Source organism: Polypterus senegalus, chromosome 2 (genome assembly GCF_016835505.1).
Source record: "Polypterus senegalus isolate Bchr_013 chromosome 2, ASM1683550v1, whole genome shotgun sequence".
Taxonomy (NCBI): Eukaryota; Metazoa; Chordata; class Cladistia; order Polypteriformes; family Polypteridae; genus Polypterus; species Polypterus senegalus.
The window spans coordinates 9,308,854-9,332,716 of record NC_053155.1 but is presented as its reverse complement, the minus strand read 5'-3'; the positions used below and the strand labels follow the sequence as shown (position 1 = coordinate 9,332,716).

The window sequence follows — 23,863 nt, the reverse complement described above, 5'->3', positions numbered from 1 at the left end:
ATTAAAGTGGAAATGTCAAGATTGAAGTTGACATTTCGTGCTTTTTCCTCACTGTGTGCCTTTTTTCTCTGTACCCTAATAAGCTTTCATATGACACTCAGACAGTGGGCTTACAACTCGGCTTTTCACGGCGACTTTGATATGTGACTTCTTTTTTATTTCCTGCACTGTGCGATTTGTGAATGTGAGTTTTCAAGTTTCTCCAACACGCTATGTCACTTGATCAACTTCCTTTTGTTGATTATACCACGGTTTATTTGAACAAATGTATGTTTTTCATTTGCCTCCACTTGGTATTCGCTGAAATTCTTATATTTTCCCCTTGCTTTTCCCATTATCTTTTCGCAGAAGGCTGAGCTTAAGGGCGATTTATATTTATTTGCATATTCAAATAGGCGTAATTCTGGGAGGATTTGGGGCGTTATATAATGCGCGTGCACGAGCATTAGTTTTCACGCAGATCGGGATTTATGTAGCGGAAGAACGTGGAAGTTGGAGTACGCACAGATTCCTGCATCTGGATTTTTCTGTGCGTAAACACATTTCGGCTTTTGTGCTTACGCCATGTTATAGTGCGTGTTCTACGCACGGCGTTATACATGAGGTCCCAGGTGAGAACCACAGCAATGGCTATGGAGCCGGTAACCCACATCTTACTGAGTTGGACTGCACTCATCTTGATTTTAACCGATGAATAATTGAAAGTGTTATTTGTATAAAATCAAAGGAGTGCAATGTTGAGGTTTAATCAGAACACATCTGAGACTTTTTTCTGACCTATAATCCCTGTGAAGTGGCACCTCAGATGTTACTTTGTCCTGCTGACTCACAATCACTACAAAGCTTACCATCCTCATGTTTGTGTAGACGGTGACGTGTGTTTTCCTAGTGACTGCGGGCCCTAAGGCTTGATTTTCTCTGGAATATGACAAGCCATGAATGTTGAGTTTGCCCCTCCTTTACCAACACAACTTAGCTGATCTAGTCTGTGACCCCTTCATAGGTGTCCAATTGCAGCCTCTTTTTCAAATTGGAAAATTTAGCAGGCTACATTCCATGATATACACTTTGAGCACAAGATGGTATGCTGTTTAAAATTCTCAGTAGAAATAAAACTGGTCCAGAATGTTGCCCTCCATGACCACAAATCAATAACCTGATCCCAGAGTTCCCTATGAAACACTTCATGCTGCCCCCTGTCATCCAGGAGGTCTTGTGGACCCCTGTCAGCCCGTATGGTATGTTTCTCTTTGTTCAGGTAGACTCCTTTAATTTTCTTGATCACGTCCAGGTAAACGTTACCCATCATCACTCAGGTCTCCTGTCATTGGAGTCAATGACCTGCTGCATCGGCCAGGCTGCAATCCTTCTACTATGCCAGATATGCATTACCAGCTTACACTCATGTGCCCTTTCGTTCATTCCATGGGCACCATGTCTGCCATCCCACATTGGCATTGTCAGTTTTCCCTGCCATAGTTTGTTTCTTCTGCTGTTTTCACTGTCTTGTGCTGTTTTGGTGCTGCTCTTGCCCTGATCGACCGTACACCTTAATCCATTTGTATATTAATAGAATTAGTGAGTCCCTTATTGTATTTCATTTGGTAAATGTAAAATTGTGTTTTATTTGAACTTTATGAATTTGTAAATCGCTCTGAGCTCGTACAATGAATACAATGAATTGAACACAGCTATCTTGCCTGACCTGCTGCTTCACACTACTTTTAATTAATTTTCTCTTTTTGGTTGCTTTCCGTTAATGTTTTATTTGTTGAAGATAGTTCTTAATTGTGTCCCCTTCTCCTGGCCTTCAACATGTCACCAATTACTGAGGTGTGCTGCTGCTGATGGTTACCACCGTTGACACAATTAACGTGCTGACTCGAGCCTCAGTGTTAACTGACATTTTGTCAGTGTTGCTCCTCGGTGGTCTCAGTGTTGTGCTAAGTGTTTTATTTTTCTGTTTTTTCAATCTTTAGCTTACTATTTGGACCTCCATTAATGGTTTATGTCTTTGGATTTGATATTGTTATTGGTTGATATAAAGTAGTTACTGAGAATACAGGAGAGACTTCAAACTTATCAGAAAATAGCTTTGTCAGCCAAGTCTTGTCAAGCTGCACAGGTGTGCAGTGCATGCTGGGGAAGTTGAAATATGAAGCAGGACTTTAGAGTTTGTATTTATTGTTTTCGCTTTCTTAGCTTTGAATCTCTAAGTATAAACCTTGAACTTTTGATAACAATGACTGAAACCTTCGGTGTGCTGTAAAAAACATCAAAACATAAGGACAACATGCCTGGTACTGGTGTGTGTGTGTGTATGCGGACTACGGTTTGGGCGAGAAGGAGATGTTGATGCTGTTGTAAAAGGAGATGTTTCTCAAAGGATGCCCAGCTGCCCCCTTCTTTGAGCTACTTCTAAAAACTACCAAAGAGGTCTGTGTCTCCGTGTGCCTCTCTGTCTCTCCTCTTATCTTCATTTTGCTTGAGAACACGTAACCTGCAAGAAAAGAAGCCATCTAGGAATGGAGGGGTCATCACATTTTATCTCTGCTACTTGGACTGAGTGCAGACTTAAAGCGCCCAGGCTGTATAGTTAATGGTTTTGGTGCAAATAAATTTAATGTTTAAATAAAATCTTAAAAGGCAATACCTTTGTTTGATTGTCCATTCCTTGTCTAGCGGAGGTCCTTTAATAGCTCAAGTGTACCCTCTTGTTAGGTCCTCTATTGCTGCTAAACTGAATTGAAGTAAGAGTCAGCGAGCAGCCTGCCATTAGAGGGCCCTAAGGTTGAATATGTGGGGAACAACGCGGACAGCGAGACCACTAAGACATTACAGGTAACAGGGGGTGCAGAGCTGGTTGGACGTTTCTTCTTATCGCCCAGTTAGAAAACAACCTAAGAGGTTTGGTGTTAAGTGTGTGTCACAAGTGATTTGATGGCACGATGATACACTGAGGTTATTGACATTTACATTTAAAAGTTGTTTTTGGCCTTAAGTTTTATTTTATTTATATAAAGTTTTGCTTATTTCTTTCAATTTAGTGCCTGCTTTCTTCCACGTCTTTCCTTTTAGTTTTGTTTGTTAAGCAGATTAAAACTAATTTTCCTGTTTAATTCCCACGTATTTCAATTTCTTTAATCTCAGTGTTGTTATTTTTCACTTCATACCTTTGTGTGAACACTCTCTGTTAGTTGCAGCTAAATAGTATCCTTTCAAAATACAAATGCAGGCTCAATCAATAGGCAAATGTGTAAACTGAACAAGAAATTGAACAAAGTTATGTGATGCACCAATCACAGGGGTATATTGATTATTGATTATTATTACTGCTCAGCATACTCACACCTTGGACCGACTCCTTTTAGGATACACACATTGCAAGAATGACAGTCCACTACAGATTATTAATGGTTTAAATTTTCTAACTTAAGCAATAAAATGCTGGTTCTGTCACGATCTTGCCTGGGTTCTCTCTCTAGCTTTAGTTTTGTTCATTAATTATTTACATTTCTTATTTTTTTAATTACTTTGTCTCTGTCATTTATGGTTTTACTTACACTTGATTCACTTGCTTGTTGTTCTTGTGTTTGTTAATGTTCCTTCTTTCTTTTTACCTTTGATTGCGCCCAAGGAGACGGGGCCACCAGACCACCACTCGCCTGTAGCTATCTTGTTTAATGGACTCCCTGTGCACTTTGCTAAAACATCGAATGTCCTTCTCTCTGCTAGATGAGGCTTCAGCAGTGCGTCATGAAGCTTAAGCTTTGACTTATACGATGCACATCAAGGCACTATATAACCTAACATTCTGTTAGCCTTTTCAATGGCTTCTTTCTTCTGTCTTGGTGTAGGCATTGAGCTGTACTTTCAAATATCAGGCCTCACATCGTGTATTCTAATCTAATGTTTTTACTTTTTATGAGTAATACCTTACATTTACTTATCCCCTTCCAATGTGGTCTCTCACCAGAGTGCTTTGAAGACAATACTCTGTACAAGATTCTCTGTTTCTGCTAAAACCTGCATTTAAATCCCCCACCATCTTGACTTCTCTATTCTTTGGGACCCTTACTTTGCACTTATGTCTGACCGCGACCACCTGTCCTCACCTTAATGGCACAGAATCTCCTCTTGCACCACATTGGGTTAGATCTGTCAATTCCTTACTACTTCACAGGCGGCCACCTCCTTCTTAAGTTCAGCAACCCTGAGCTCAAGGTGTTGGATATGGAAAGTAAATAAAAGAAGAGGAGGAATGGAACATTCAAAAAAAAGAGGTGGTAAGAATTCCACCATTGAGCAGGTTGGAGGGCTACGAGTAAACAGTGGGACAGTCTAGAAGACAATCTTATTGTTAAACACAGCCAGTGGGGTTAGGTGGGCATTGATCTGATCCCAGACTATCAGACTCATTGTGCAGGTCCTGCCCTCGGCTACTCCTCTACTCTCCCCTGTGTTGTCCATTAATGTCTGTCACAGTTTACTACTTCCCTTCTTGATGGCCATGCCAAGACAGCAGGGGAAAATGATGTTTCTGAGGATATTATCGAGTCATATCAGGTGAGATCTGGAAGCCAGCATCAGGCAGCTCAAAGATTTTTCTGTTTTATACAAATAAATGGTAAGGTGTCCTTTATTTGGGCCTATTGGGTACCAGGGACCCTCAAGTCATCCTTCACAGTAAAAGAGTTTAAAATCAACAAGCTAGTGTACTGATAAAATCAGATGGAGGAAGCAAGGCCTGCACCCAATATACTGATGAACTTTACTGTTATTTATAAATGGTGTGTTTAGCATTTTTATATCTAAGCTTAATTCAAATATACTCCTATTTATATAGTTTGGATTAATTCAAGGACACCAAATCCCAGTCCATTACATTCACATCTGCTGATAGAAAATGCCAGCAGACCTGACTAACTGTGCACCACCACGCCTGACCCTGGAGACACCCACATGGCATCGGATTAGAATCAGAGACTGACCTTAACCTGAACGTTAGAGGAAAAAGGAAGTAGCCTGAGGGAAAACAAGGAGGCCACACAACCTGCACTTCGATTAAAACTCAAGCACATTGGATCTGTGAGATAGGAGACTTTACTACAACACCCAACGACTGAGCACCACAAGAACAGAATAAATAACAAATTGTAAATCAAATCCTAATATCAAAAAATAATCACTAAAAATCAACTATACTCTGAGAAGAAATGACAAAGTCTATAAAAGTTCACTAAAAATAATGAAAAAAGGTGAAGAAGCCTGAAAATGTGTTCTTCTGATGAGATTACTGGCCATTTGTCCACCCTGAGAACACTTCGCTGACTGCGACATCACAGGAATAAAGAAAACAAAACACACAAACCGGCAGACATCCTCTGGAAAAGGCCATCATGGGAACACCGAAAACAATCAGACTGAGGAAAAGTGAGCAGACATCAGAGTTCACTTACAAAGTCAGACTTCCTTTTCTCTTACCTGCTTTTACATTCTTTGTTTTTCTTCCATCACAGATTGTATTTTTTCAGAATTCACTGATGAGCAGATCTTTTAAAAACTGTCTTTGTAAATCTGTAGGTTTATAAAAAAAAAAACCTTCACAGCACAGGCCCTGAGCTTTGCTGCAGCTGTTCCCTTTGCTTTCCAATTCATTTTTACATGGCATCCCTCCAAAAGGAAGAGGAAGTCTTAAAGAGACAGAGGACACAAAAAGAAAAGGCAGCAGAAAAAACCAAATGTGAAACTTCACTGGGTCACAACTAAACCTTTAACACTAGAATTACCACAGCCTAAGAAAAAACTCGTAGATCCGTCCCACCTTAAACAGTTTTGCACCTCTCCATCAGCATCTTTTGTCCTGTAAATGTGTAGATAAGCACAAGTAGCCTGCAATCACATCCCGCACCGGCACACATGTTTTCTCAGCTCAAGTCTGTTTACCTGCATATCAGTTGCTTAGAGTTGTATAGCGTGAGAAGTCAAACAAAATGACACCTTTTATAAATACTATATTGTTATTTGGAACACATGCATTTCATATGTGTTCCGTGTCTACTCCAATCTATGTAAACAAACGTTTTTCATGTTTTAGTAATAATTGGCAAAATGTAGACATGAAGTGTATAATGTGTGAAGCCTGAATTCCAAATATCAAAGAAACACTTTCACAAAAGCTACAAATATGACAGAACAAATGCGCTTTTATTCAAAAATATAACTGCATTAAAAGAACCAGCGTTAGGGTGCGACATTGACACACGTTTGCAACAATCACTTCAGTGTTGCAATGGTATCAATTGTTGACTTGTAATCAAAACTTCACAGGTTCGATCCCTGACAAGTCCGTTTTGAGAAGTGAGATGCTCGTATTCTTACTATTTTAGAATAAAAACATACATTTGATTCCAGTCTGTAACAGCCGGTGTAATTCATACTTGTAAAGGTTGGTTTTGTTTTTTATTTTTATTCAGTTTTATTTTGTCAGTCGCATTCACAAAACCACCCCCCCGCCCTGCATTTGACACTGCTGTTTTCACATAAAGAGTCGCTATAACAGAGGTGAACTCAGATCATGATGACTGTTCTACATTGGAGCTAGAATGCACGTCGCTCTTTTGCCATTGCTGTACTTTGTATTTGTACATGGTAAGCTCTGCACTCTACTTGTGACTTTACGCTGTAGTAAGTAAGTAAATAAATAAAGGTTAATAGGTAAATAACATTTGATCTGGCTCTTACATACAAAGTACAGTGATGGCAGCTTCCACCTGCAGCTATAGACTCTTCAGTACGCAAGCGACTCTAAATGCTAGTGTTTAGATCTGGACAGTGTATATGCCCAAAAAAAAGTCTAACTGCATTCTCGTGCCACTGCTTGTGTTGCGATGTGAAATTTTGCATGTAACTTGATAAATATTTTGTATGTCTTTATTTGTAATTTAGGCAAAGCAATGGAATTTAGTGTTACTTTAGTGAGAAGCATTCATGTTTGCCCAGTTTATGACTGAGTCTCTTTAAATTTTACGACAGAGCTGGGGGAAGTGCTTGACACAAATGTTTCTCTGCCATAGTTTCTCTCTCATCTTTCACAAAAAGCCAAGTTGCCTAACTGGCAAACTTTAGCTCAGCAAATGGTTTTGGAGGGCAGCAGGTTTTAAGATGTTCTATTTCCCCATTGGTCTGAGGTATGGCTGTTTGGAATTGGCTTGTCTCAGAGGCCTTTAAGCTCTATGATGCCCTATTGCCTCTAGGGGTTGGGCAGAACAACTATAAATTTACTTGCTTAACCTCACACTATCTCTCTCTTATTAACATCTGATGAAGAAGACAACACAATGAAGAGCACAGCTCGGCAGCCATATTGAACAGACATGTGGCTGAAAGCTGAGCACCAATGATGCCTTAACTAGAGACATTTTAAGCAACTACAAGTGCCGCCTGAGCTACACATCACCATTTAATCAGGTTGTATGGTTGCCAATATTCAAATGTACTTTGCATATTGTTATTATTTATGAATATTATCAATAATACATTATTTTATGTGTAACTTAACTCCTGCTTGTCTTTTTACTATACCTAATTGCCTGAGGTTATAGATATAGAAGGGAAGGTGGGGAGAATTTATATACTATAATACCTTATAAACAGTGGTAAGTCTGTGAGATTAGACATTCTGACAAAGGCTACATATTAATAATATAATAGGTGAAAGTAGAGCAATATATTACTCTACCAAGACAAAACAGCTTGCGTACTAAAGTGTCAGCAGGCACTTTTTGTGGCATTACAAGTATTTTTTGAACATGCCCTCTTTACTCTACTTGTGACTTTACGCTGTAGGAAGTAAATAAATAACTCAAGGTAAATAACATTCGATCAGGCTCTTACGTAAGTAACATATAAATGTTATTGTTTTGGGCACATGCACCATCCTTAAATACACCAACTTTTGTATGTAAGAGCCAGATCAAATGTTATTTACCTATTTACTGTACCTTTATTTATTTACTTACTTCCTACAGCGTAAAGTCTAAGTAAGTACAAACTTCCATGTACAAATACAAATTACAGCGATGGCAAAAGTGCATTCTTGCTCCAATGTAGAACCGTCGTCATGATCTGAGTTGACCTTTGTTATAACGCGTCTATGTGAAAACAGCAGTGTATGAGGGGTTTGGTTGGGATCGTGGATGCGGCTGAGAGAATAAAACTGAAAAAAAACAAAAAACAAAGCTAACCTTTACAAGTATCATAAATCACACCGGCTGTTACAGACTGGAATTAAATGTATGTTTTTATTCTAAAATAGTAAGACTAAGAGCAGCTCACTTCTCAAAATGGACTCATCCAGGATCAAACCTGTGAAGTTTTGATTACCAGTCAACAATTGATACCGTTGCACCACCGAAGAGGTTGTAGCAAATATGTGTCAATGTCGCACCCTAACACGGGTTCTTTTTCTGCAGTTATATTTTTTAATAAAAACGCAGTTGTTCTGTTATATTTGTACCTTTTGTTTGGAATTCAGGCTTCACATATTATACACTTTATGTTTACATTTTGTCAATTATTTCTAAAACATGAAAAATGTTTTTACATAGATCGTAGTAGACACGGAACACACATGAAATGCAAGTTTTCCAAATAACGATATAGTATTTATAAAAGGTGTCATTTTGCTTGACTTCTCACTCTATACAACTCTAAGTGACTGACACGCAGGGAAACAGATTTGAGCTGAGAAAACTGTGCAGGGTGGGGGGGATGTGCTAGTAGGCTGATTGCTGTTTGCTGCTTATCCACACATTTATAGGACAAAAGATGCGGGTGGAGAGGTGCGAAGCGATTTAAGGTGGGACGGATCTACGAGTTTTTTCATAGGCTCTGGTAATTCTAGTGTTAAACTACTCAGATGTAGAAATCCCCTCATGGCATGTCCTGCCTGAAGTAGGATTTGATTTGGGACAAGTCACATTAAACTGATTTTGCTGACATGTAAACCGTGCAACAGGCAAAGGTGACCTGCATTAGGAAAGAAATGGCAGGCCTGCAGGTAGTCGAGTGAAACTGGCACACAAGTTCCCAGTATGTTCTTGTCTTCACAGGTGAGCCCATCTGCAAATGTGCTACCAGCCTCCTGTCTCCCTGGTCAGTCCCTGTTTAAGCTCTGTATACAGCTGGCTATATTCCTTCCTATTATCCACTCACCACGTGCCATATTTTATCTGTATTTGCCAACTTCTTCCTCCAAATGCACAACATAAAATTCTAGTTGCAGGGACCTGGAGTCTTTCCTCACAGCATCAGGTGCAAAGCAGGAACCAACCCTGGCCAGAGTGACACTACATGACAGAGTCCAGTGATGCACATCCACAAGACCAGTTTATAATTATTCATTCATTTAACAAACTTGCTTGGGATATGACACATAAATCAGGAGAACTCAAAGCAAAACTCATGCAGACCTGGAGAGGATATGCGAAGTTGAAAGAAAGAAAGAAAGAAAGAAAGAAAGAAAGAAAGAAAAGATATGGCTGTTTCAGCCAATCAGCGCCTTCCAAACATCGAACATGACAGTGTGAGCAATGATTGAACTATAAAAAGGTGAAAGCAAGAATATTAAAACATCGGTCCGTCAGTAGAAGAAGTTGCTCGTTGTTTGATGTCCACTATTGCTTTCCTTGTTTTGATCTTCACCACATCTGGAACATGGTTGTGCGTAGACGGTCTCTTGACGAATAATCCATTTTTGGTATGACAGCGAGACAAACATTTTCCAATCCTATATTCAATACATTTCCAGATGTTTCCCGTTGATAGTTTTCTTCTTTCTGAATGTGTAGCCTTCGAGTACGAGTAGATCTACACCTTTGTATGAGCCATTTGAACTAAATTATCTACGATCGCCTTTATTCGCCAATTGAGGTCACCCTTTTGAAGCTCGCCTTTTTGTGCACGCCCTTATTGAATAGAGCCACATATTACATATATTCATTGTCCGTGTAGATATGTAATGTTTGGTGAGAATAAACAAAAAGGTAACAAAACGTAAAGTAGTTCTGGTGTGTTGTTTATAATTAAAAAAACTCATTGTTAGACTTAAACATTTTTACGTTTGGCAATGGAATGCTTCAGTATGCAGTCGATTTATTCAATTTCTGAAGGTGTACATTGTCAGTATTCTCCACTTCATTTTCCCCCCAGTGTAATGTGTGCCATTGTGACAGGCAGATGAGTGACAGGCAATAATGTGTGACAGGCAGATGAGCTCACGTAACGAGAGACAAGACACCCCCTCATCCTGGTGTCCAGGCTCTTCTCATGAATATTCCCATCTTCTGCTTTTTCTCATTCCTGCCATGTTATGATTATTAATATTATTGAACATGTATGTAGAGGAAATGAGTCTTATTTTATGTGTATGAAAGGAAGGACAGTAAAGCCTTGAATAAAACTGAGTGTTGATGCTTTGGGTAACACGACAGGTAAGGAGCAGTGAACGTTAAATGTGACAGTGACTGCGGCGGATTGTGGAACTGGAAGATGGTTTAAGAATACAGAAACGACAAAAGCTTAGTCTTTCAATAATTCTATTTACACCAGTGATTTATTCTGTTGTGTTGCAGTTTGGACGACTTCTTATTTACTGATTCCCACCCTAAATCCTTTGATAAGATGCATTCACAAGGGTCAGATGTCGGGTGCTTTTTTGAAAGTTTGGCTCCAGATGTGCTTATCCAGCTGTCTCTCCTTTTCAGTACTTCAATGATCTTTATGTCCACCTCGGGATGAATTTGAAAAGTTTATTTTCAACTTTTTACTTTCTTGTATACGAGAAATAATGAAAAAATTCAACCTTGAGATTTTAATGAGTCTTGACGGGTCTGTGTGCAAACACCATAACTCAAAAAATGCAAAGAGATAGAAGGATGAAATTGGGCATGAGGTTGTTACAGCAAAATTGTTGATCTGTATTAACGTTTGGGCCAAATCAATCAACCTGAAGTGGTACTTTACCTGAACACATACTTGATTTTATATTTTATACATGCAGCTGCTGCTGTTGATTGTTCTTTAATGTACATAATATAAAGTACCAGCAACGGTGTGCTGCATGATAACGTGCAGTGAATACACTTGTAGTTTTCAGACTCTTTCTCTGTCTCTGTTTAGCACTCGTTTTCTCAGAGGTTGATGCACTTGCTGTTTCCTGAGCAGCTTTTCTTTTCTCCACCCTAACGATCCGCTGCTTCTCTACTTTCGTCGGCATCTTTTCGCATTAAAACTGATTAAGTTAGTTTTTGTGTTGCAATTACTTAGTACGTTTTCTTTAATTTTTCACTCATGCTGGCACTTAAGTCTTCAATCTGCCTCAAGATTGATTAGCGAACGTGGTAGGGAACGAGAACGGCGCCCATACGCATGCGCCTCACGGTCGCCCTGCTGCGCGCTGCCGAGAGTTGTAAAGTAAAATAAAAATAAAAAGATTAATACAAATCATCACCGCAAATGCGGATAGTAGATGTCACGTAGAATATGTGTACCAAATTTCAAGTCAATAGGTGAAACGGTTTGCGAGCTACAGGTGATTTAAAATCCTGGACAGACAAACGAACAGCCACGGTAGCGTGTTATAGAAGAAGATAATCACTGTCTTGTGGTTTACTCCTCAAATATCCCTCGCAATGTCTGAGTATACGAGAAAGTCTGGGGAGAGCACTCCCGATTTTTGGTCTCATTAACGCAGGAGTCTCAAGACTTTCTCTAAACTGCAGAAGATGCCGTTGATGGCGCTGATTCTGTTTTAATGACAGTTGTAATTAGTTATGCCGAGCTCGCTTTTACTCACATTGCTTTTTGGAAATCAACAATATATTCCAGCTGCAGATCTGGGAACCACTGTATACTAAAAACATTGACTGAGGAGTGTCTTGCGGACTGCGGTGGGCTGGCGCCCGGCCCGGGGTTTCTTTCCTGCCTTGCGCCCTGCCTTGGCTGGGATTGGCTCCAGCAGACCCCCGTGACCCTGTAGTTAGGATATAACGGATTGGATAATAGATGGATGGATGGTGTCTTGCGGAAATACTGTTGTGATGACAACATCTGCCTTGTAAACTGTAATGTGAAGAGTTTCTTAGTCTCTCTGATAAGATCGAGATGGGGCTGAAGAGACGCTGGATTGTTACAATGCATGCTGCCTTACGCCAAATATGCTCGTCAATTTGTTGCCGATTCTAGGTGGACAAGACTCCACAGAAGGAATGTGTGAATCTTTCCTAATGTCTTTTTAACGTATTTGTTCACTTACAGACATGTGCTACATTACTGTTTCTTAAAAAGCCTTTTTTTTGTTTTTTTCATGCTCAATACAATACATGAGCCCCCTCCAATGTGAATCGCAGGATTCAAACGCGCGTCAGAGCACTTTTTTAATGTACCACTGCTTTTATATTTTGAGCCACAGGGGTCCGGTGGAGGACTGGCTGATCAAATCGGCTTCGGACTGCGCAGACACCAGTGACGTCATGCCTCAAAATCACGTGACGGGCGCATTTGCAACAAGCCCCGAAGCGGCGCTTCAAACACCAGCGCTTCTAAAGCCCGACACGGTGTGGACAGGACAGTATCAAGCAACCCATCGCTACATGCTGCACCTTCTCGTCTGCACAGTGTGTTCTCCTGATCTTCACCCCTCCACGGACAGCGAGAGCGCCTCCATTCCAGCCCCATCAATCCCGTCTCTCGCGCTCCTTCCGCCCTTTTTTTTCAGGACCTCCTCCTCTCGCTGATTTCATGTTTTATTTGCATAACGCACAGCGCCTTCTGAAAGCACCGTGCTAGCTCAGTAGCTGCGCAGACACACGGCCCTCTGTATCTCCAGCCTGATCGTTATAATAACGTTAAGGGAATGAAAGTAAAAAGTGTAACAAAGAAATACAGCTAGACGGTATGATCACGTTCACCTGTCCCAGAATAAATAATGAAGTACTTATGACATATACAACAGACATACTTCTAAATTATGTGAGTGCTGCACAAGTTACACCACATCTTTCTTACGAGTTATAATAACATAATAATAACCTGGTTTCTTTTTTTAATGTCATTACTTTTAATATTTAGAGAAATTACCACTCTGAAGTAATCATTGACTGCACTAATTGTAAAGCAAATATTTCTTCATACTTTATAGTTCTCATGTATGAGTCAGATCGCCATTGTGTATGCCTTAAATACATACAGTATTTGTAATTTGTATTTAAACTGTACTGTTATTACAGCACTGATTCAGCCAAAGATGATGGCTCTTGTTGGAAGAATGATGAATGACAACCACAAAATCCAAACTGCAAAATGAAGAAGCTGGCAAAATATCCCACCGCTGTGTGTTTGTTAGAAGAGATATTGTTCCTGGTGAAGAAATCACCTACACCTACGGAGAGGCACAGTGAGTAGCCTTGGAGGATGAAGGTGAGACGTGTTGGGTTTATTTGAAGATCACTTTAGGTTGTCATCACCTGAAAGTAATTTTTTAGTATGTAAGCAGGAAACTGGACAAGCCAGTAATGTGTCATCATCATTACAGACAAATTACAAGGGTGTACATTTTTATTTTACTTTTTACAGGCATTTTATTTTAATAAACTGAAGATTATTGATGACTATTGTGCTGATTTTATAACAGATGTGTTCATTTTTATACATGGATTGCTGTTTATTACATAGACTAATAAATCACATTCAAAAATAAAGCTGGGGGATTAGAAATAGAAATCTATATTTATGCTAATAAAGTTAAGAAAAAATATGTACTGCATAGTCCCACCTGCAATTTCAAGTAAAGCGGTGAAAACTTATGAAGTACACTTTTTATCTATATATATATATATAATTCACTAAGGGCACACAAGACAGTAAGCGCAAGCAAGACAGAGCCCCGCCCGCCAACTCTAAGACCATGGGATACGCTCGACAGAGCCCCGCCCACCAACTCTAACCTCCTACTGCCTCATGGGATACGCACGACAGAGCCACGCAAGCCAACAGTAACCTTCCTCCCAAGTCCAGCGTCGCTCTCGAGGCACGCAACAACTCACCAAACATAGCCTCAGTCGCTTTCGTCAGTGCAAAAGTCCACATGCGCCTCTGAGCCAAGTTGACTTTACACCACACGCAAGACAGAGAGCCACGATCGCCAAATCACAGAGCCCCGCCTGCCAACACTAACTGAGGGCAAGCAAGACAGAGAGCGCACACAAGACAGAGAGCCACGCCCACCAACTTACAGAGCCCCGCCCACCAACTGTAAGACCCTGGGATACGCACACATTTAGTATGTAAATGGATATAAATAATTGCATGTAAATGATTCGCCAAAATCTGTTGTATGCAAACGATACTGCTTAAAAAGTTATTGTTTTTTCATCAGAAAACCCGGTTTCCATTTCTACCTGTATTAGTTTAAATGGCACTTTTAAAACTCACAATAGGACAGACGCGCTGACTTATCATGTCGACTGGGCAACACAGTGAATGTGGCGTTTATCTATATATGTCTATGTTTTCCGCAGCCTGCTACAGGAAGGTACTCTCTCGACCATTGGCATTGGTTTCGCTCCTTGCTATTTTCGTTATACTGCGACGGTGGTTTTCTAAGCCTTTGTTATACTGAATTCCTTTCTCACCATTTTCCGTTCCTATTCTTACACCGCCGTACGCTGTATGCTACGATGGGCTTCGGCTAGTTGAAAATAAAACTAAAGGAGCAAAAAATACTTCTTTATAGGCTAACATTATTAATTGTAGACTCATGATAAAAGCGTTGCTAAGTAAGAACTTATTTTAAAAAAAAGAATGAAAAAGGTTATGATTTATCCTTATGTGACTGGTGGTGAAAGTGGCTCCATGTTCCATGACTTTGCAAAAGGTCAGGGGCTGCGAATCGCTGGATCCTGGTTCCAGCGCCCTGAACCACATCGTTGGACTTGGTACTCCAATACTGGTGGTGCGGTGAAGGAGATCGATCACATCCTCGTGGGCAGACGCTGGAGGTTCTAGCAAAACTGCAGGGTGTACGAAATGCCAGTTTGTGAATTCTGACCATAAACTTCTTGTTGCTACTCTTAGGATCCAGCTTAGGTCAAGTAGGCTACCACCTACTAGGAAAATGAGCCTGGACTTGACCAGACTCTAAGACCAGGCAGTTTCTAACGAGTTTGCACTCAGTTTTTGTGAGGAACTTGCAGATTTGGGTACAACTGCCAATCCTATTGTGATGTGGAACACCTTCCATCACAAGACCCTGAAGGTTGCTGAGGGTTGTGTTGGTGTTACTGGTGTTCCTAGAAGCTGGTGTTTCATCCTGCAGGGCATCCTGGGTATCATCGAGAGGAGTCACAGTGCACAGCTCGATGGCAACTCTGGTCTGTACTGGGAACTGAGAAGGATGGCTGCGAGGGCTCTGAGAGCAGATAAAGAGGCGTTTGTTAGAGGAATCTGTGATCAAGTGACACACCATCTGTGGTCTAGCGACCCACATCCAGCTTACAGAGGAATCGACGCATTACGCACTTCTGAATCTGGTCCTCGGAGAGTCGCAGTCAGGGCAGCTGATGGAATGGTCCTTACTGATGACACTGCAGTTGTGATACACTGGGCTGACTACTTGGAGCAGTTGTTCAAAGCTGATCCTCTGGCTAGGATGTTGGATATCTCTGGATCCACAATTCTTGAGGCTGGTCCTCCAATTAGCTGTGAACCACCCAATCTCACTAAGATTGCACAGGTGGTGAACCAGCTGAGGGGGGAAAGGCTCTGTAGTATCCAGGGTGATCTTCTCCAAGCTGGTGGTAAGGTTGTCCTCCTCGCATTGCAAGCAAATCTTTTCTTCCATTTGGGAGAATGGCATCATCCCAACTGACTGGAAAACAGGACTTGTCGTCCCTATCTGGAAAGGGAAGGGTGATTGCCTGGATTGCAGCAACTACAAGGGGATAACACTGCATTTGGTGCCGGGTAAGGTCCTTGCTAGGATTGTCCTCAGTAGGATCTGTGATCACTTGCTAACCTACCAGCGACCGGAACAGTCTGGTTTTACGCCTAAGAAGTCTACCATCAACCGCATCCTGGTACTGAGGGTTCTCATGGAGTGCAAACGCGAATATCGGCAGAGTTTCTTTGCAGCCTTTGTTGATTTTCGCAAAGCATTCGACTCAGTTGATAAAGCTGCCCTGTGGGACATCCTGAGGGTTTGCGGGATCCCCTCGAGGTTGCTGGATATCATGGCTGGCCTGTACACTGGTACTGCGAGTGCTGTGCAGAGTGGAGGCAGGACCTCTGCGTTTTTCCCAGTTGATTCTGGGGTTCGTCAGGGATATGTTCTGCTCCTATTCTGTTCAATGCTTGTATGGACAGGGTGTTTGGTAAGGTCAGGGGGTCCAGTGGCTGTGGGGCATCAGTTGGTGAAGAAAGATTCATGGATCTTGACTTTGCTGACGATGCTGTGATCTTTGCGGAGTCAATGGAGACTCTGATCGGGGTGCTTGAGAGACTGAGTGAGGAATCTGAGTGTCTGGGTTTGTGAGTGTCCTGATAAAAACCAAAGAGCCAGACCTTTAATGACCTCTTGGGCACGGCCATAAGTAGTGTGTCTTTTTGCAGAGACAACGTCAATCTCATCGAGAGGTTTACTTAATTGGCTGTGATATTCATGTCTCTGGTGACTCTTCCTGTGAAGTCAGTAGACGGATTGGGAGAGTCATGAGGTCGCTGGAAAGGGGTGTGTGGTGCTCCCGATATCTATGCAAAAGGACGAAGGTCCAAGTCTTTGGAGTCCTGGTGCTTCCTGTCTTGCTATATGGTTGCGCGACATGGGCACTATCCAGTGACCTGAGATGAACACTGGACTCCTTTGGTATTGTGTCACTCTGGAAAATCCTTGGGTAATGTTGGTTTTACTTCGTGTCGAATGAGTGGTTGCTCATGGAGTCCTGAATGAGGCACATTGCCTGCATTGTGAGGGAGTGTCAGTTACGGCACTACAGCCATGTGGCGCATTTCCCCAAGGGTGATCCGGCTTGTAAGATCCTCATTGTTGGGGAGGTGAAAAGAGTGTCAGGCAGAGTAATGATTATGAAGCTGGAAATTGGAGGTGTGATGCTGACTGCTGTTAGTGCATATACACCACAAGTTGGGTGTGCAATGGGTGAGAAAGAAGATTTTTGGAGTGAGTTGGATGAAGTTTGAACAATGTACCCAAAGGACAGAAAGTGGTGATCGGAGTGGATTTCAATGGGCATATTGGTGAAGGGAACAGTGGAGAGGAGAAGGTGATGGGTAGGTATGGTGTCAAGGAGAGGAATGAAGAAGGTCAGAGGATAGTGGATTTTGCCAAAAGGATGGACATGGCTGTGGTGAATACATATTTTAAGAAGAGAGAGGAACATAGGGTTACGTACAAGAGTGGAGGAAGATTCACACAGGTAGATTACATCCTATGCAGAAGAGTCAATCTGGAGGAGATTGAAGACTGCAAAGTGGTGGCAGGGGAAAGTGTAGTTAAGCAGCATAGGATGGTGGTATGTACGCTGACGTTGGAGATCAAGAAGAGGAAGAGAATGAGGGCAGAGCCAAGGATCAAATGGTGGAAGTTGAAAAAGGAAGACTACAAGGTTGAGTATAGGGAGGAGGTGAGACAGGCAGTTGGTGGCAGTTAAGAATTACCAGATAGCTGGGAAACTGCAGCAGATGTAGTAAGGGTGACAGCAAGAAGGGTGCTTGGCATGACATCTGGAAGGAGTAAAAGGAAACCTGGTGGTGGAATGAGGAAAAACAGGAGAGTATACAGAGGAAGAGGATGGCAAAGAAGAAGTGGGATAATCAGAGTGATGCAGAAAGTAGATAGGAGTACAAGGAGATAAGGCGCAAGGTGAAGAGAGAGGTGGCGAAGGCTAAATAAAAAGGCATATGATGAGTTCCATGAGAGGTTGGACACTAAAGAGGGAGAGAAGGACCTGTGGGCTGTACAGAGGGGCAGAGCTGGGAAAGATGTGCGGCAGGTTAGGGTGATAAAGGATAAAGATGGAAACATACTCACAAGTGAGGAGAGAGTGTTGAGCAGATGGAAAGAGTACTTTGAGAGTACTGAATGAAGAGAACGAGAGAGAGAGAAGGTTGGATGATGTAGAGACAGTAAATCAGGAAGTGCAACAGATTAGTATGGAGGAAGTAAGGACAGCTATGAAGAGGATGAAAAATGGAAAGGACGTTGGTCCAGATGACATGCCTATGGAAGCATGGAGGTGTTTAGGAGAGATGGCAGTGGAGTTTTTAACCAGAATGTTTAATGGAATCTTGGAAAGGGAGAGGATGCCTGATGAGTGGAGAAGAAGTGTGCTGGTGCCGATATTTAAGAATAAGGGGGATGCGCAGGACTGTAGTAACTATAGGGGGATAAAATTAGAATGTCCATTTATCACAGGAAAAGTGAATATTGCAGGACGAGTGAAGCTGGCCAATTGAGCAGGAAACGCTGAAAGGGAACACAGAGAGCGCAGCCACAAAACCACTGACAGAGACTAGCAGTGTGGAAACAATATCGGGAGAAAGACAGAAAAGGACCCCTGAACAAAGGAAAAAGGCAAAATTTAAAAAGGACAAGTGCAGGCAAGGGAAAGCTGATTTTCAAAAAGCATGGGTAGACGAAGAGACAGAGGAGGACTCAGATTATGTGCATATGATAGTGGGAAGCCCGCAGAAGGCGGCAGGTTATGAAGACATGAACGATATGTTGAAACGTTATCAGAAAACTGGAAGGCTTTTGAACTAATGTACAGAAGACTACCTGAGGGCCATATTGGAGGAAACATGTAAGATTACATGGGCCGCACGTAAATTTCTGGGTGAGGAAAAGAGACAAGAGAGCACGTTGAGATTAGAGAAAGGTAAGCAGAAAGAAGGGCTTGCAGAAATAAGTGGAAGGAGGCTGAGGTCCTGCACACCCATCATAAAAAAAGATGATCACAAAGTGATAAGGAGAAGAAAGTCTTAAAGATGGTGTGAGCTTAAAATAAGTGATGAAGAGGATGGGTTAATAGCAGAAGATTCAGAGGAATGGGAGGAAGATGATGAATGTATAGTAATTGATGAAATAGGAGAGGATGAAGATGGTAATCAGCAGGACAGTCTGATTAGAAGTATGATAAGGCGGAAGGATAGGGAAAGAGGGCCATGATGTCAAAAAGCCCCAGCTAACATATCCATTGTAGAGGAGTTAAAAAGGGAATTAAGAAATAAACAGCCACAGCACTGGGGGTCCCCAGGAGGAGTAACTTTTGCTTAGGAATTAGGAAAAGAAATTTAGTAAAAAGGGCAGAAAGAAGACAGTTTCCTGGCTTGGATCTTCCCACAGGTGAATTGTGGAACATATGGGGGAGTGCTGGGAATTGGAGTGCAGGGTATTTTAACCAAAATAGTGTAGAAGAACCGGGAGTCAGTAAATGTCAATTACCAGTATTAATTAAAGGAGATAGAGCTCAGTACACGCCATGGGGGATGCCTCCCTAGCAGACATGAGGGGGGAAGGCAAATGGATTAGGGTCTTTGAAGAAAAGAAAAGAAAAGAAGATAGGGAAGCAGCTGGCTGTAGGGGATGTGAAAACACTGTTGGCGAGGATAGGGGGCACCAGCCAAATGGAGTATGTACTGGGGAAATCAAATCTGGCTGCAGCTATTGGCACTACGATGTATGATGCGGACACTTTAGATAATTATCAATCCAATGTATGGAGGGTCGTTAGAGAAGAATATCCAGTGAAATCTGACCCAAAAATGCTAAAGGAAGAGCCGACTGGGGATTCAGAAAACCCAGCTGCTTTTTTAGACAGAGAGCTAAGAAGGTGGAAACTAGAAATGGAAAAAGATCCAGACCCTAAGCCTATCCCTAACCCTATGATGACTGCTCTGTTCATTGTGGAAGTACGAGAGCGGACAGTACAGGAGGAAGACAGTATATGGAATAATTGGACAAAAAAAAAATAAATAATATTGTGCCTATGGTATTTACATTTTCAGTATAGGCACAGGAGGGAGGTACTGCATAGTAATTTTCTTCAGGTACAACAGACTAGTGAGGACCTGAAAGGATTTAAAATTATGGTGGCTTGTAGCAGAAATAAAAACCTAAAAGATTTATTAGTTCATGCCTCATGCACAATGAAAAAGAGCAATAAATGTGCATGGAAAATTCCATTTGTTAAAAAGAAAATAATTACTAATCCATTTTCTAGTACGGGACTACCCATCTTTCAGGTTTTAGGTTTAAATACAACCCCAATTCCAATGAAGTTGGAAAGTTGTGTAAAACGTAAATAAAAACAGAACACAATGATTTGCAAACCCTTTTCTAAAGTATTCCTGAGCCCATGTGGTAATATCCTTTACAGAATGATGTCGGTTTTTAATGCAGTGCCACCTGAGGGATCGAAGGTCACGGGCATCCAGTGTAGGTATTCGGCCTTGCCGCTTACGTGCCGAGATTTCTCCAGATTCTCTGAATCTTTTGATGATATTATGGACAGTAGATGATGAAATCCCTAGATTCCTTACAATTGTACGTTGAGAAACGTTGTTCTTAAACTGCTGGACTTTTATTTGCCCATGCAGTTGTTCACAAAGTGGTGAACTTCGCCCCATCCTTGCTTGTGAACGACTGAGCCTTTTGGGGATGCTCCTTTAATACCCAATTATGACAAACACCTGTTTCCAATGAACCTGTTCACCTATGGAATGTTCAAAACTTTCCCAGTCTTTATCTGCCCCTGTCCCACCTTTTTTGGAATGTGTTGTAGGCATCAAATTCAAAATGAGTGAAGATTTGCAAAACAACAATAAAGTTTATCAGTTTGAACATTAGAAATCTTGTCTTCGTAGTGTATTCAATTGAATATAGGTTGAAAAGAATTTGCAAATCATTGTTTTCTGTTTTTATTTACGTTTTAGACAACATCCCAACTTCATTGGAATTGGGGTTGTACGACCAACTGCATTTATGCAATACAGTGCAAATCCTGTCAGATGATTTATATAGGTGAAACAAAAAATTATATCAGAAGCAGATTTACACAGCATCTTTGATTGAGAACCAAGAAAGACAAACCCAATTATATATTCACTTTTCCAAAGCAGATCATGTCCCACAAATGTTCCCATTCCTTTTTGGAACAAAACCCGTAGATTACAAAAGGAACTGGAATGGATTAAAAATCTTAGAAAACATCAAGTGACCAGGACAAAGAGGTCAACTGAGGGAGATGACGCACAAAAACAAAAAGAAAATGCTGGCTCCACTGGTCCGTGCCTCAGAAATGAAAACAGCAGATGAACGCTTAGTAGAGGCGCCAGTGGTATCGCCCCCTGACCCCTGGCCCTGCAGTTGCCAGAGCACCCCCAGTAGCACCAGCTCCAACCCCTGTTAATATATATGTCCAGCAGCATGGCCGGGGAAAGGGACAGCAAAAGAACAAGAAGGTGGAAAATTTAAACAATCACAAGGACCACCTGGTGTCTGTTGGGGTTGTGGCCAGCCAGGGCATAACAGGAGAAACTGCAGGGTAAACCCATGGGTACAGGGTGATCAGTCAGCCCAGAATAATCAAAACTGCCAGTCTAATTCCCAGTAGAATTGTAGTCAGCCAAACTGGAGTCAGCAGCAGGCTACTTCAGGGCCCGCCAATGCTTCACTTGGATTTAATCAGGACTGTTAAGGGTGGCCAGAGAATAATTCTACTTGGGAAGGTCAATATCCAGTGTTAACAGAGTGTGCAGATGCAGAGCCAGTAACAACTATTGAAACTGAAGGAAATAACATTCCTGTAATCTATACTAATAAAAGGCAAAGCCCTCACTCACTCACTCACTCACTCACTCACTCACTCACTGACTGACTCATCACTAATTCTCCAACTTCCCGTGTGGGTGGAAGGCTGAAATTTGGCAGGTTCATTCCTTACAGCTTCCTTACAAAAGTTGGGCAGGTTTTATATCGAAATTCTACGCGTAATGGTCATAACTGGAAGCAGTTTTCTCCATTTACTGTAATGGAGATGAGCTTCAACGCCGTGGGGGCGGAGTTTCGTGTGACATCATCACGCCTCCCACGTAATCACGCAGTACATAGAAAACCAGGAAGACCTCAAAAAGCGCTGAAGAAAACATGCATTATATAATTGAGAAGGCAGCGAAACAATAAGAAGCGGCGAGTGACATATACAACCATATTCATGAGTTCTGCTACTTGAAACAAAGCACGATGTAAACCTACACTTTAAATTAAGTTCATAGACAGGCTGCTGCTGGCGTTTGTAATTTAGTGCCTGCCCATATAAGGCCGTCCGTCAGCGGCAATCCAATAGCAAACTGCCACGGGTAAATATTCACGGGTGAAGGACTGTGCTTATGGAGAGGAAGATGAGATGGTCAGGGTGGTGTTTGACACAAACTCAGCGAAACTGCGAGAGAAAGTTTTAAGTGCCAGGACTAAGGTAACATTAAATACAGCCATGGACATAGCGAGATGGCACCAGCACAGCTGGGAACCTTCGATGCATGTACACGAGTGGCTCACGTGAACTGGCGCAGTGCACAGATAAAAGCAACAGTTCCAAAGAGCTGAACAAAACCGAATTACACAATTGAAAAGGCAGCAAAAATATGAAGCGTCTGATACATACAAGCATATTCATAAATCCAACTACTGCGGAAACAAAGCACACGTTGGAAAAAGTCAATGTCCGCTAAAGGAAGACAGTGTAAAAAACCCGTGTATGCAGTGTGTCGGGTCTCAGATAAAGAGGAAGACGAGCTGTTTATTGATGCAGTAAGAAACGAATCGATGAATGAAACCTGTCATCTTTACAGCGATTGACAAACACGGAATGTAACTTGAACACAACACATCCTACAAATACGAACCTGATTGAAAGAAATAATGATAATCAAATCCTTGATGACAGCAACACTCAGTAACACTCACAAAACAAATACTGTATATTGACAGTCATGTTACGTTATTTTTAAAATGTTCCCTTTTCTTTTCTAGCTTTTTAACACACTACTTCTCTGCGATCGCGGGTATATATATATATATATATATATATATATATATATATATATATATCCCGATCTACATACTCGAATAATGGATACTTTATTAGCCATCAATGATTGTTTTGGTAAAGCCATACTCAGTGTATTCATTAGATGAGCGGTAAAAAGTAAGAGCGAGGGAGGATGACTTATTGAGGCATGCAGGCTGTAGTCTTGCGTCAACTCTATCTGAATTGCGCGATCACATTTGAAAAAATATATCTTTTCAAGTTCTATTTAGTCCATATGTGTCAAACTCAAGGGCGGGCCACATCCGGCCGGCGTAATTATATCCGCCCGAGATCATTTTATATACTGTATTATTGTTATTAATGCCGGGTATATGAAGCGCTGGTAACACAATAAACTACAGATCCCATAATGCAGCGCTTCAGCTGCCTTGCCGAACACTTACCGCGTTAATCAAGTCTACCTTATGATGCTGCAAGTTATTGCGAAGCTAGCTCACACGATGCTGAAGAGAAAAGTTGATTCTGAAAATAGAGCCTTTAAAACCGATGGGAGGCTGAGTATATGTTTACTGAACCCGTGTGTCTCATTTGTGGAGCTAATGTGGCTGTAATTACAGAATTTAATCTAAGGCGGCACTATGAGACAAAACATCAGGGTAACCTGAATGCAATGCAGAAGATACAGAAAGCAGAATAATTAAATAAGAATCTGACACTTCAGCGGACGTTTTAACCGTGCA

General features: G+C 41.5%; 1 protein-coding gene and 1 long non-coding RNA gene across 6 annotated transcripts in view; one reads left to right on the top strand and one right to left on the bottom strand.

The window, feature by feature from the left end:
• LOC120522335 (NACHT, LRR and PYD domains-containing protein 3-like) overlaps window positions 1-11,974 on the bottom strand; it is a 103,317-nt gene extending 91,343 nt beyond the window's left edge. For 3 of the 5 annotated variants that reach the window (XM_039743355.1, XM_039743358.1, XM_039743357.1), the window contains exon 1: window positions 11,858-11,974. In XM_039743355.1, the coding sequence (XP_039599289.1) occupies window positions 11,858-11,924 (67 nt within the window). In that variant the 5' untranslated portion in view covers window positions 11,925-11,974. Of the gene's footprint in view, window positions 1-5,484; window positions 5,670-11,857 lie in introns of those variants that run through there. The other 2 variants (XM_039743356.1, XM_039743359.1) reach the window with 1 other exon arrangement.
• Window positions 11,975-12,465: 491 nt separating this feature from the next.
• The window catches only part of LOC120524187, a 32,193-nt gene continuing 20,795 nt past the window's right edge, over window positions 12,466-23,863 (top strand). The window contains exons 1-2 of the long non-coding RNA XR_005632754.1: window positions 12,466-13,032; window positions 13,290-13,479. This is a non-coding gene — a long non-coding RNA (uncharacterized LOC120524187). The remainder of the gene's footprint in view (window positions 13,033-13,289; window positions 13,480-23,863) is intronic.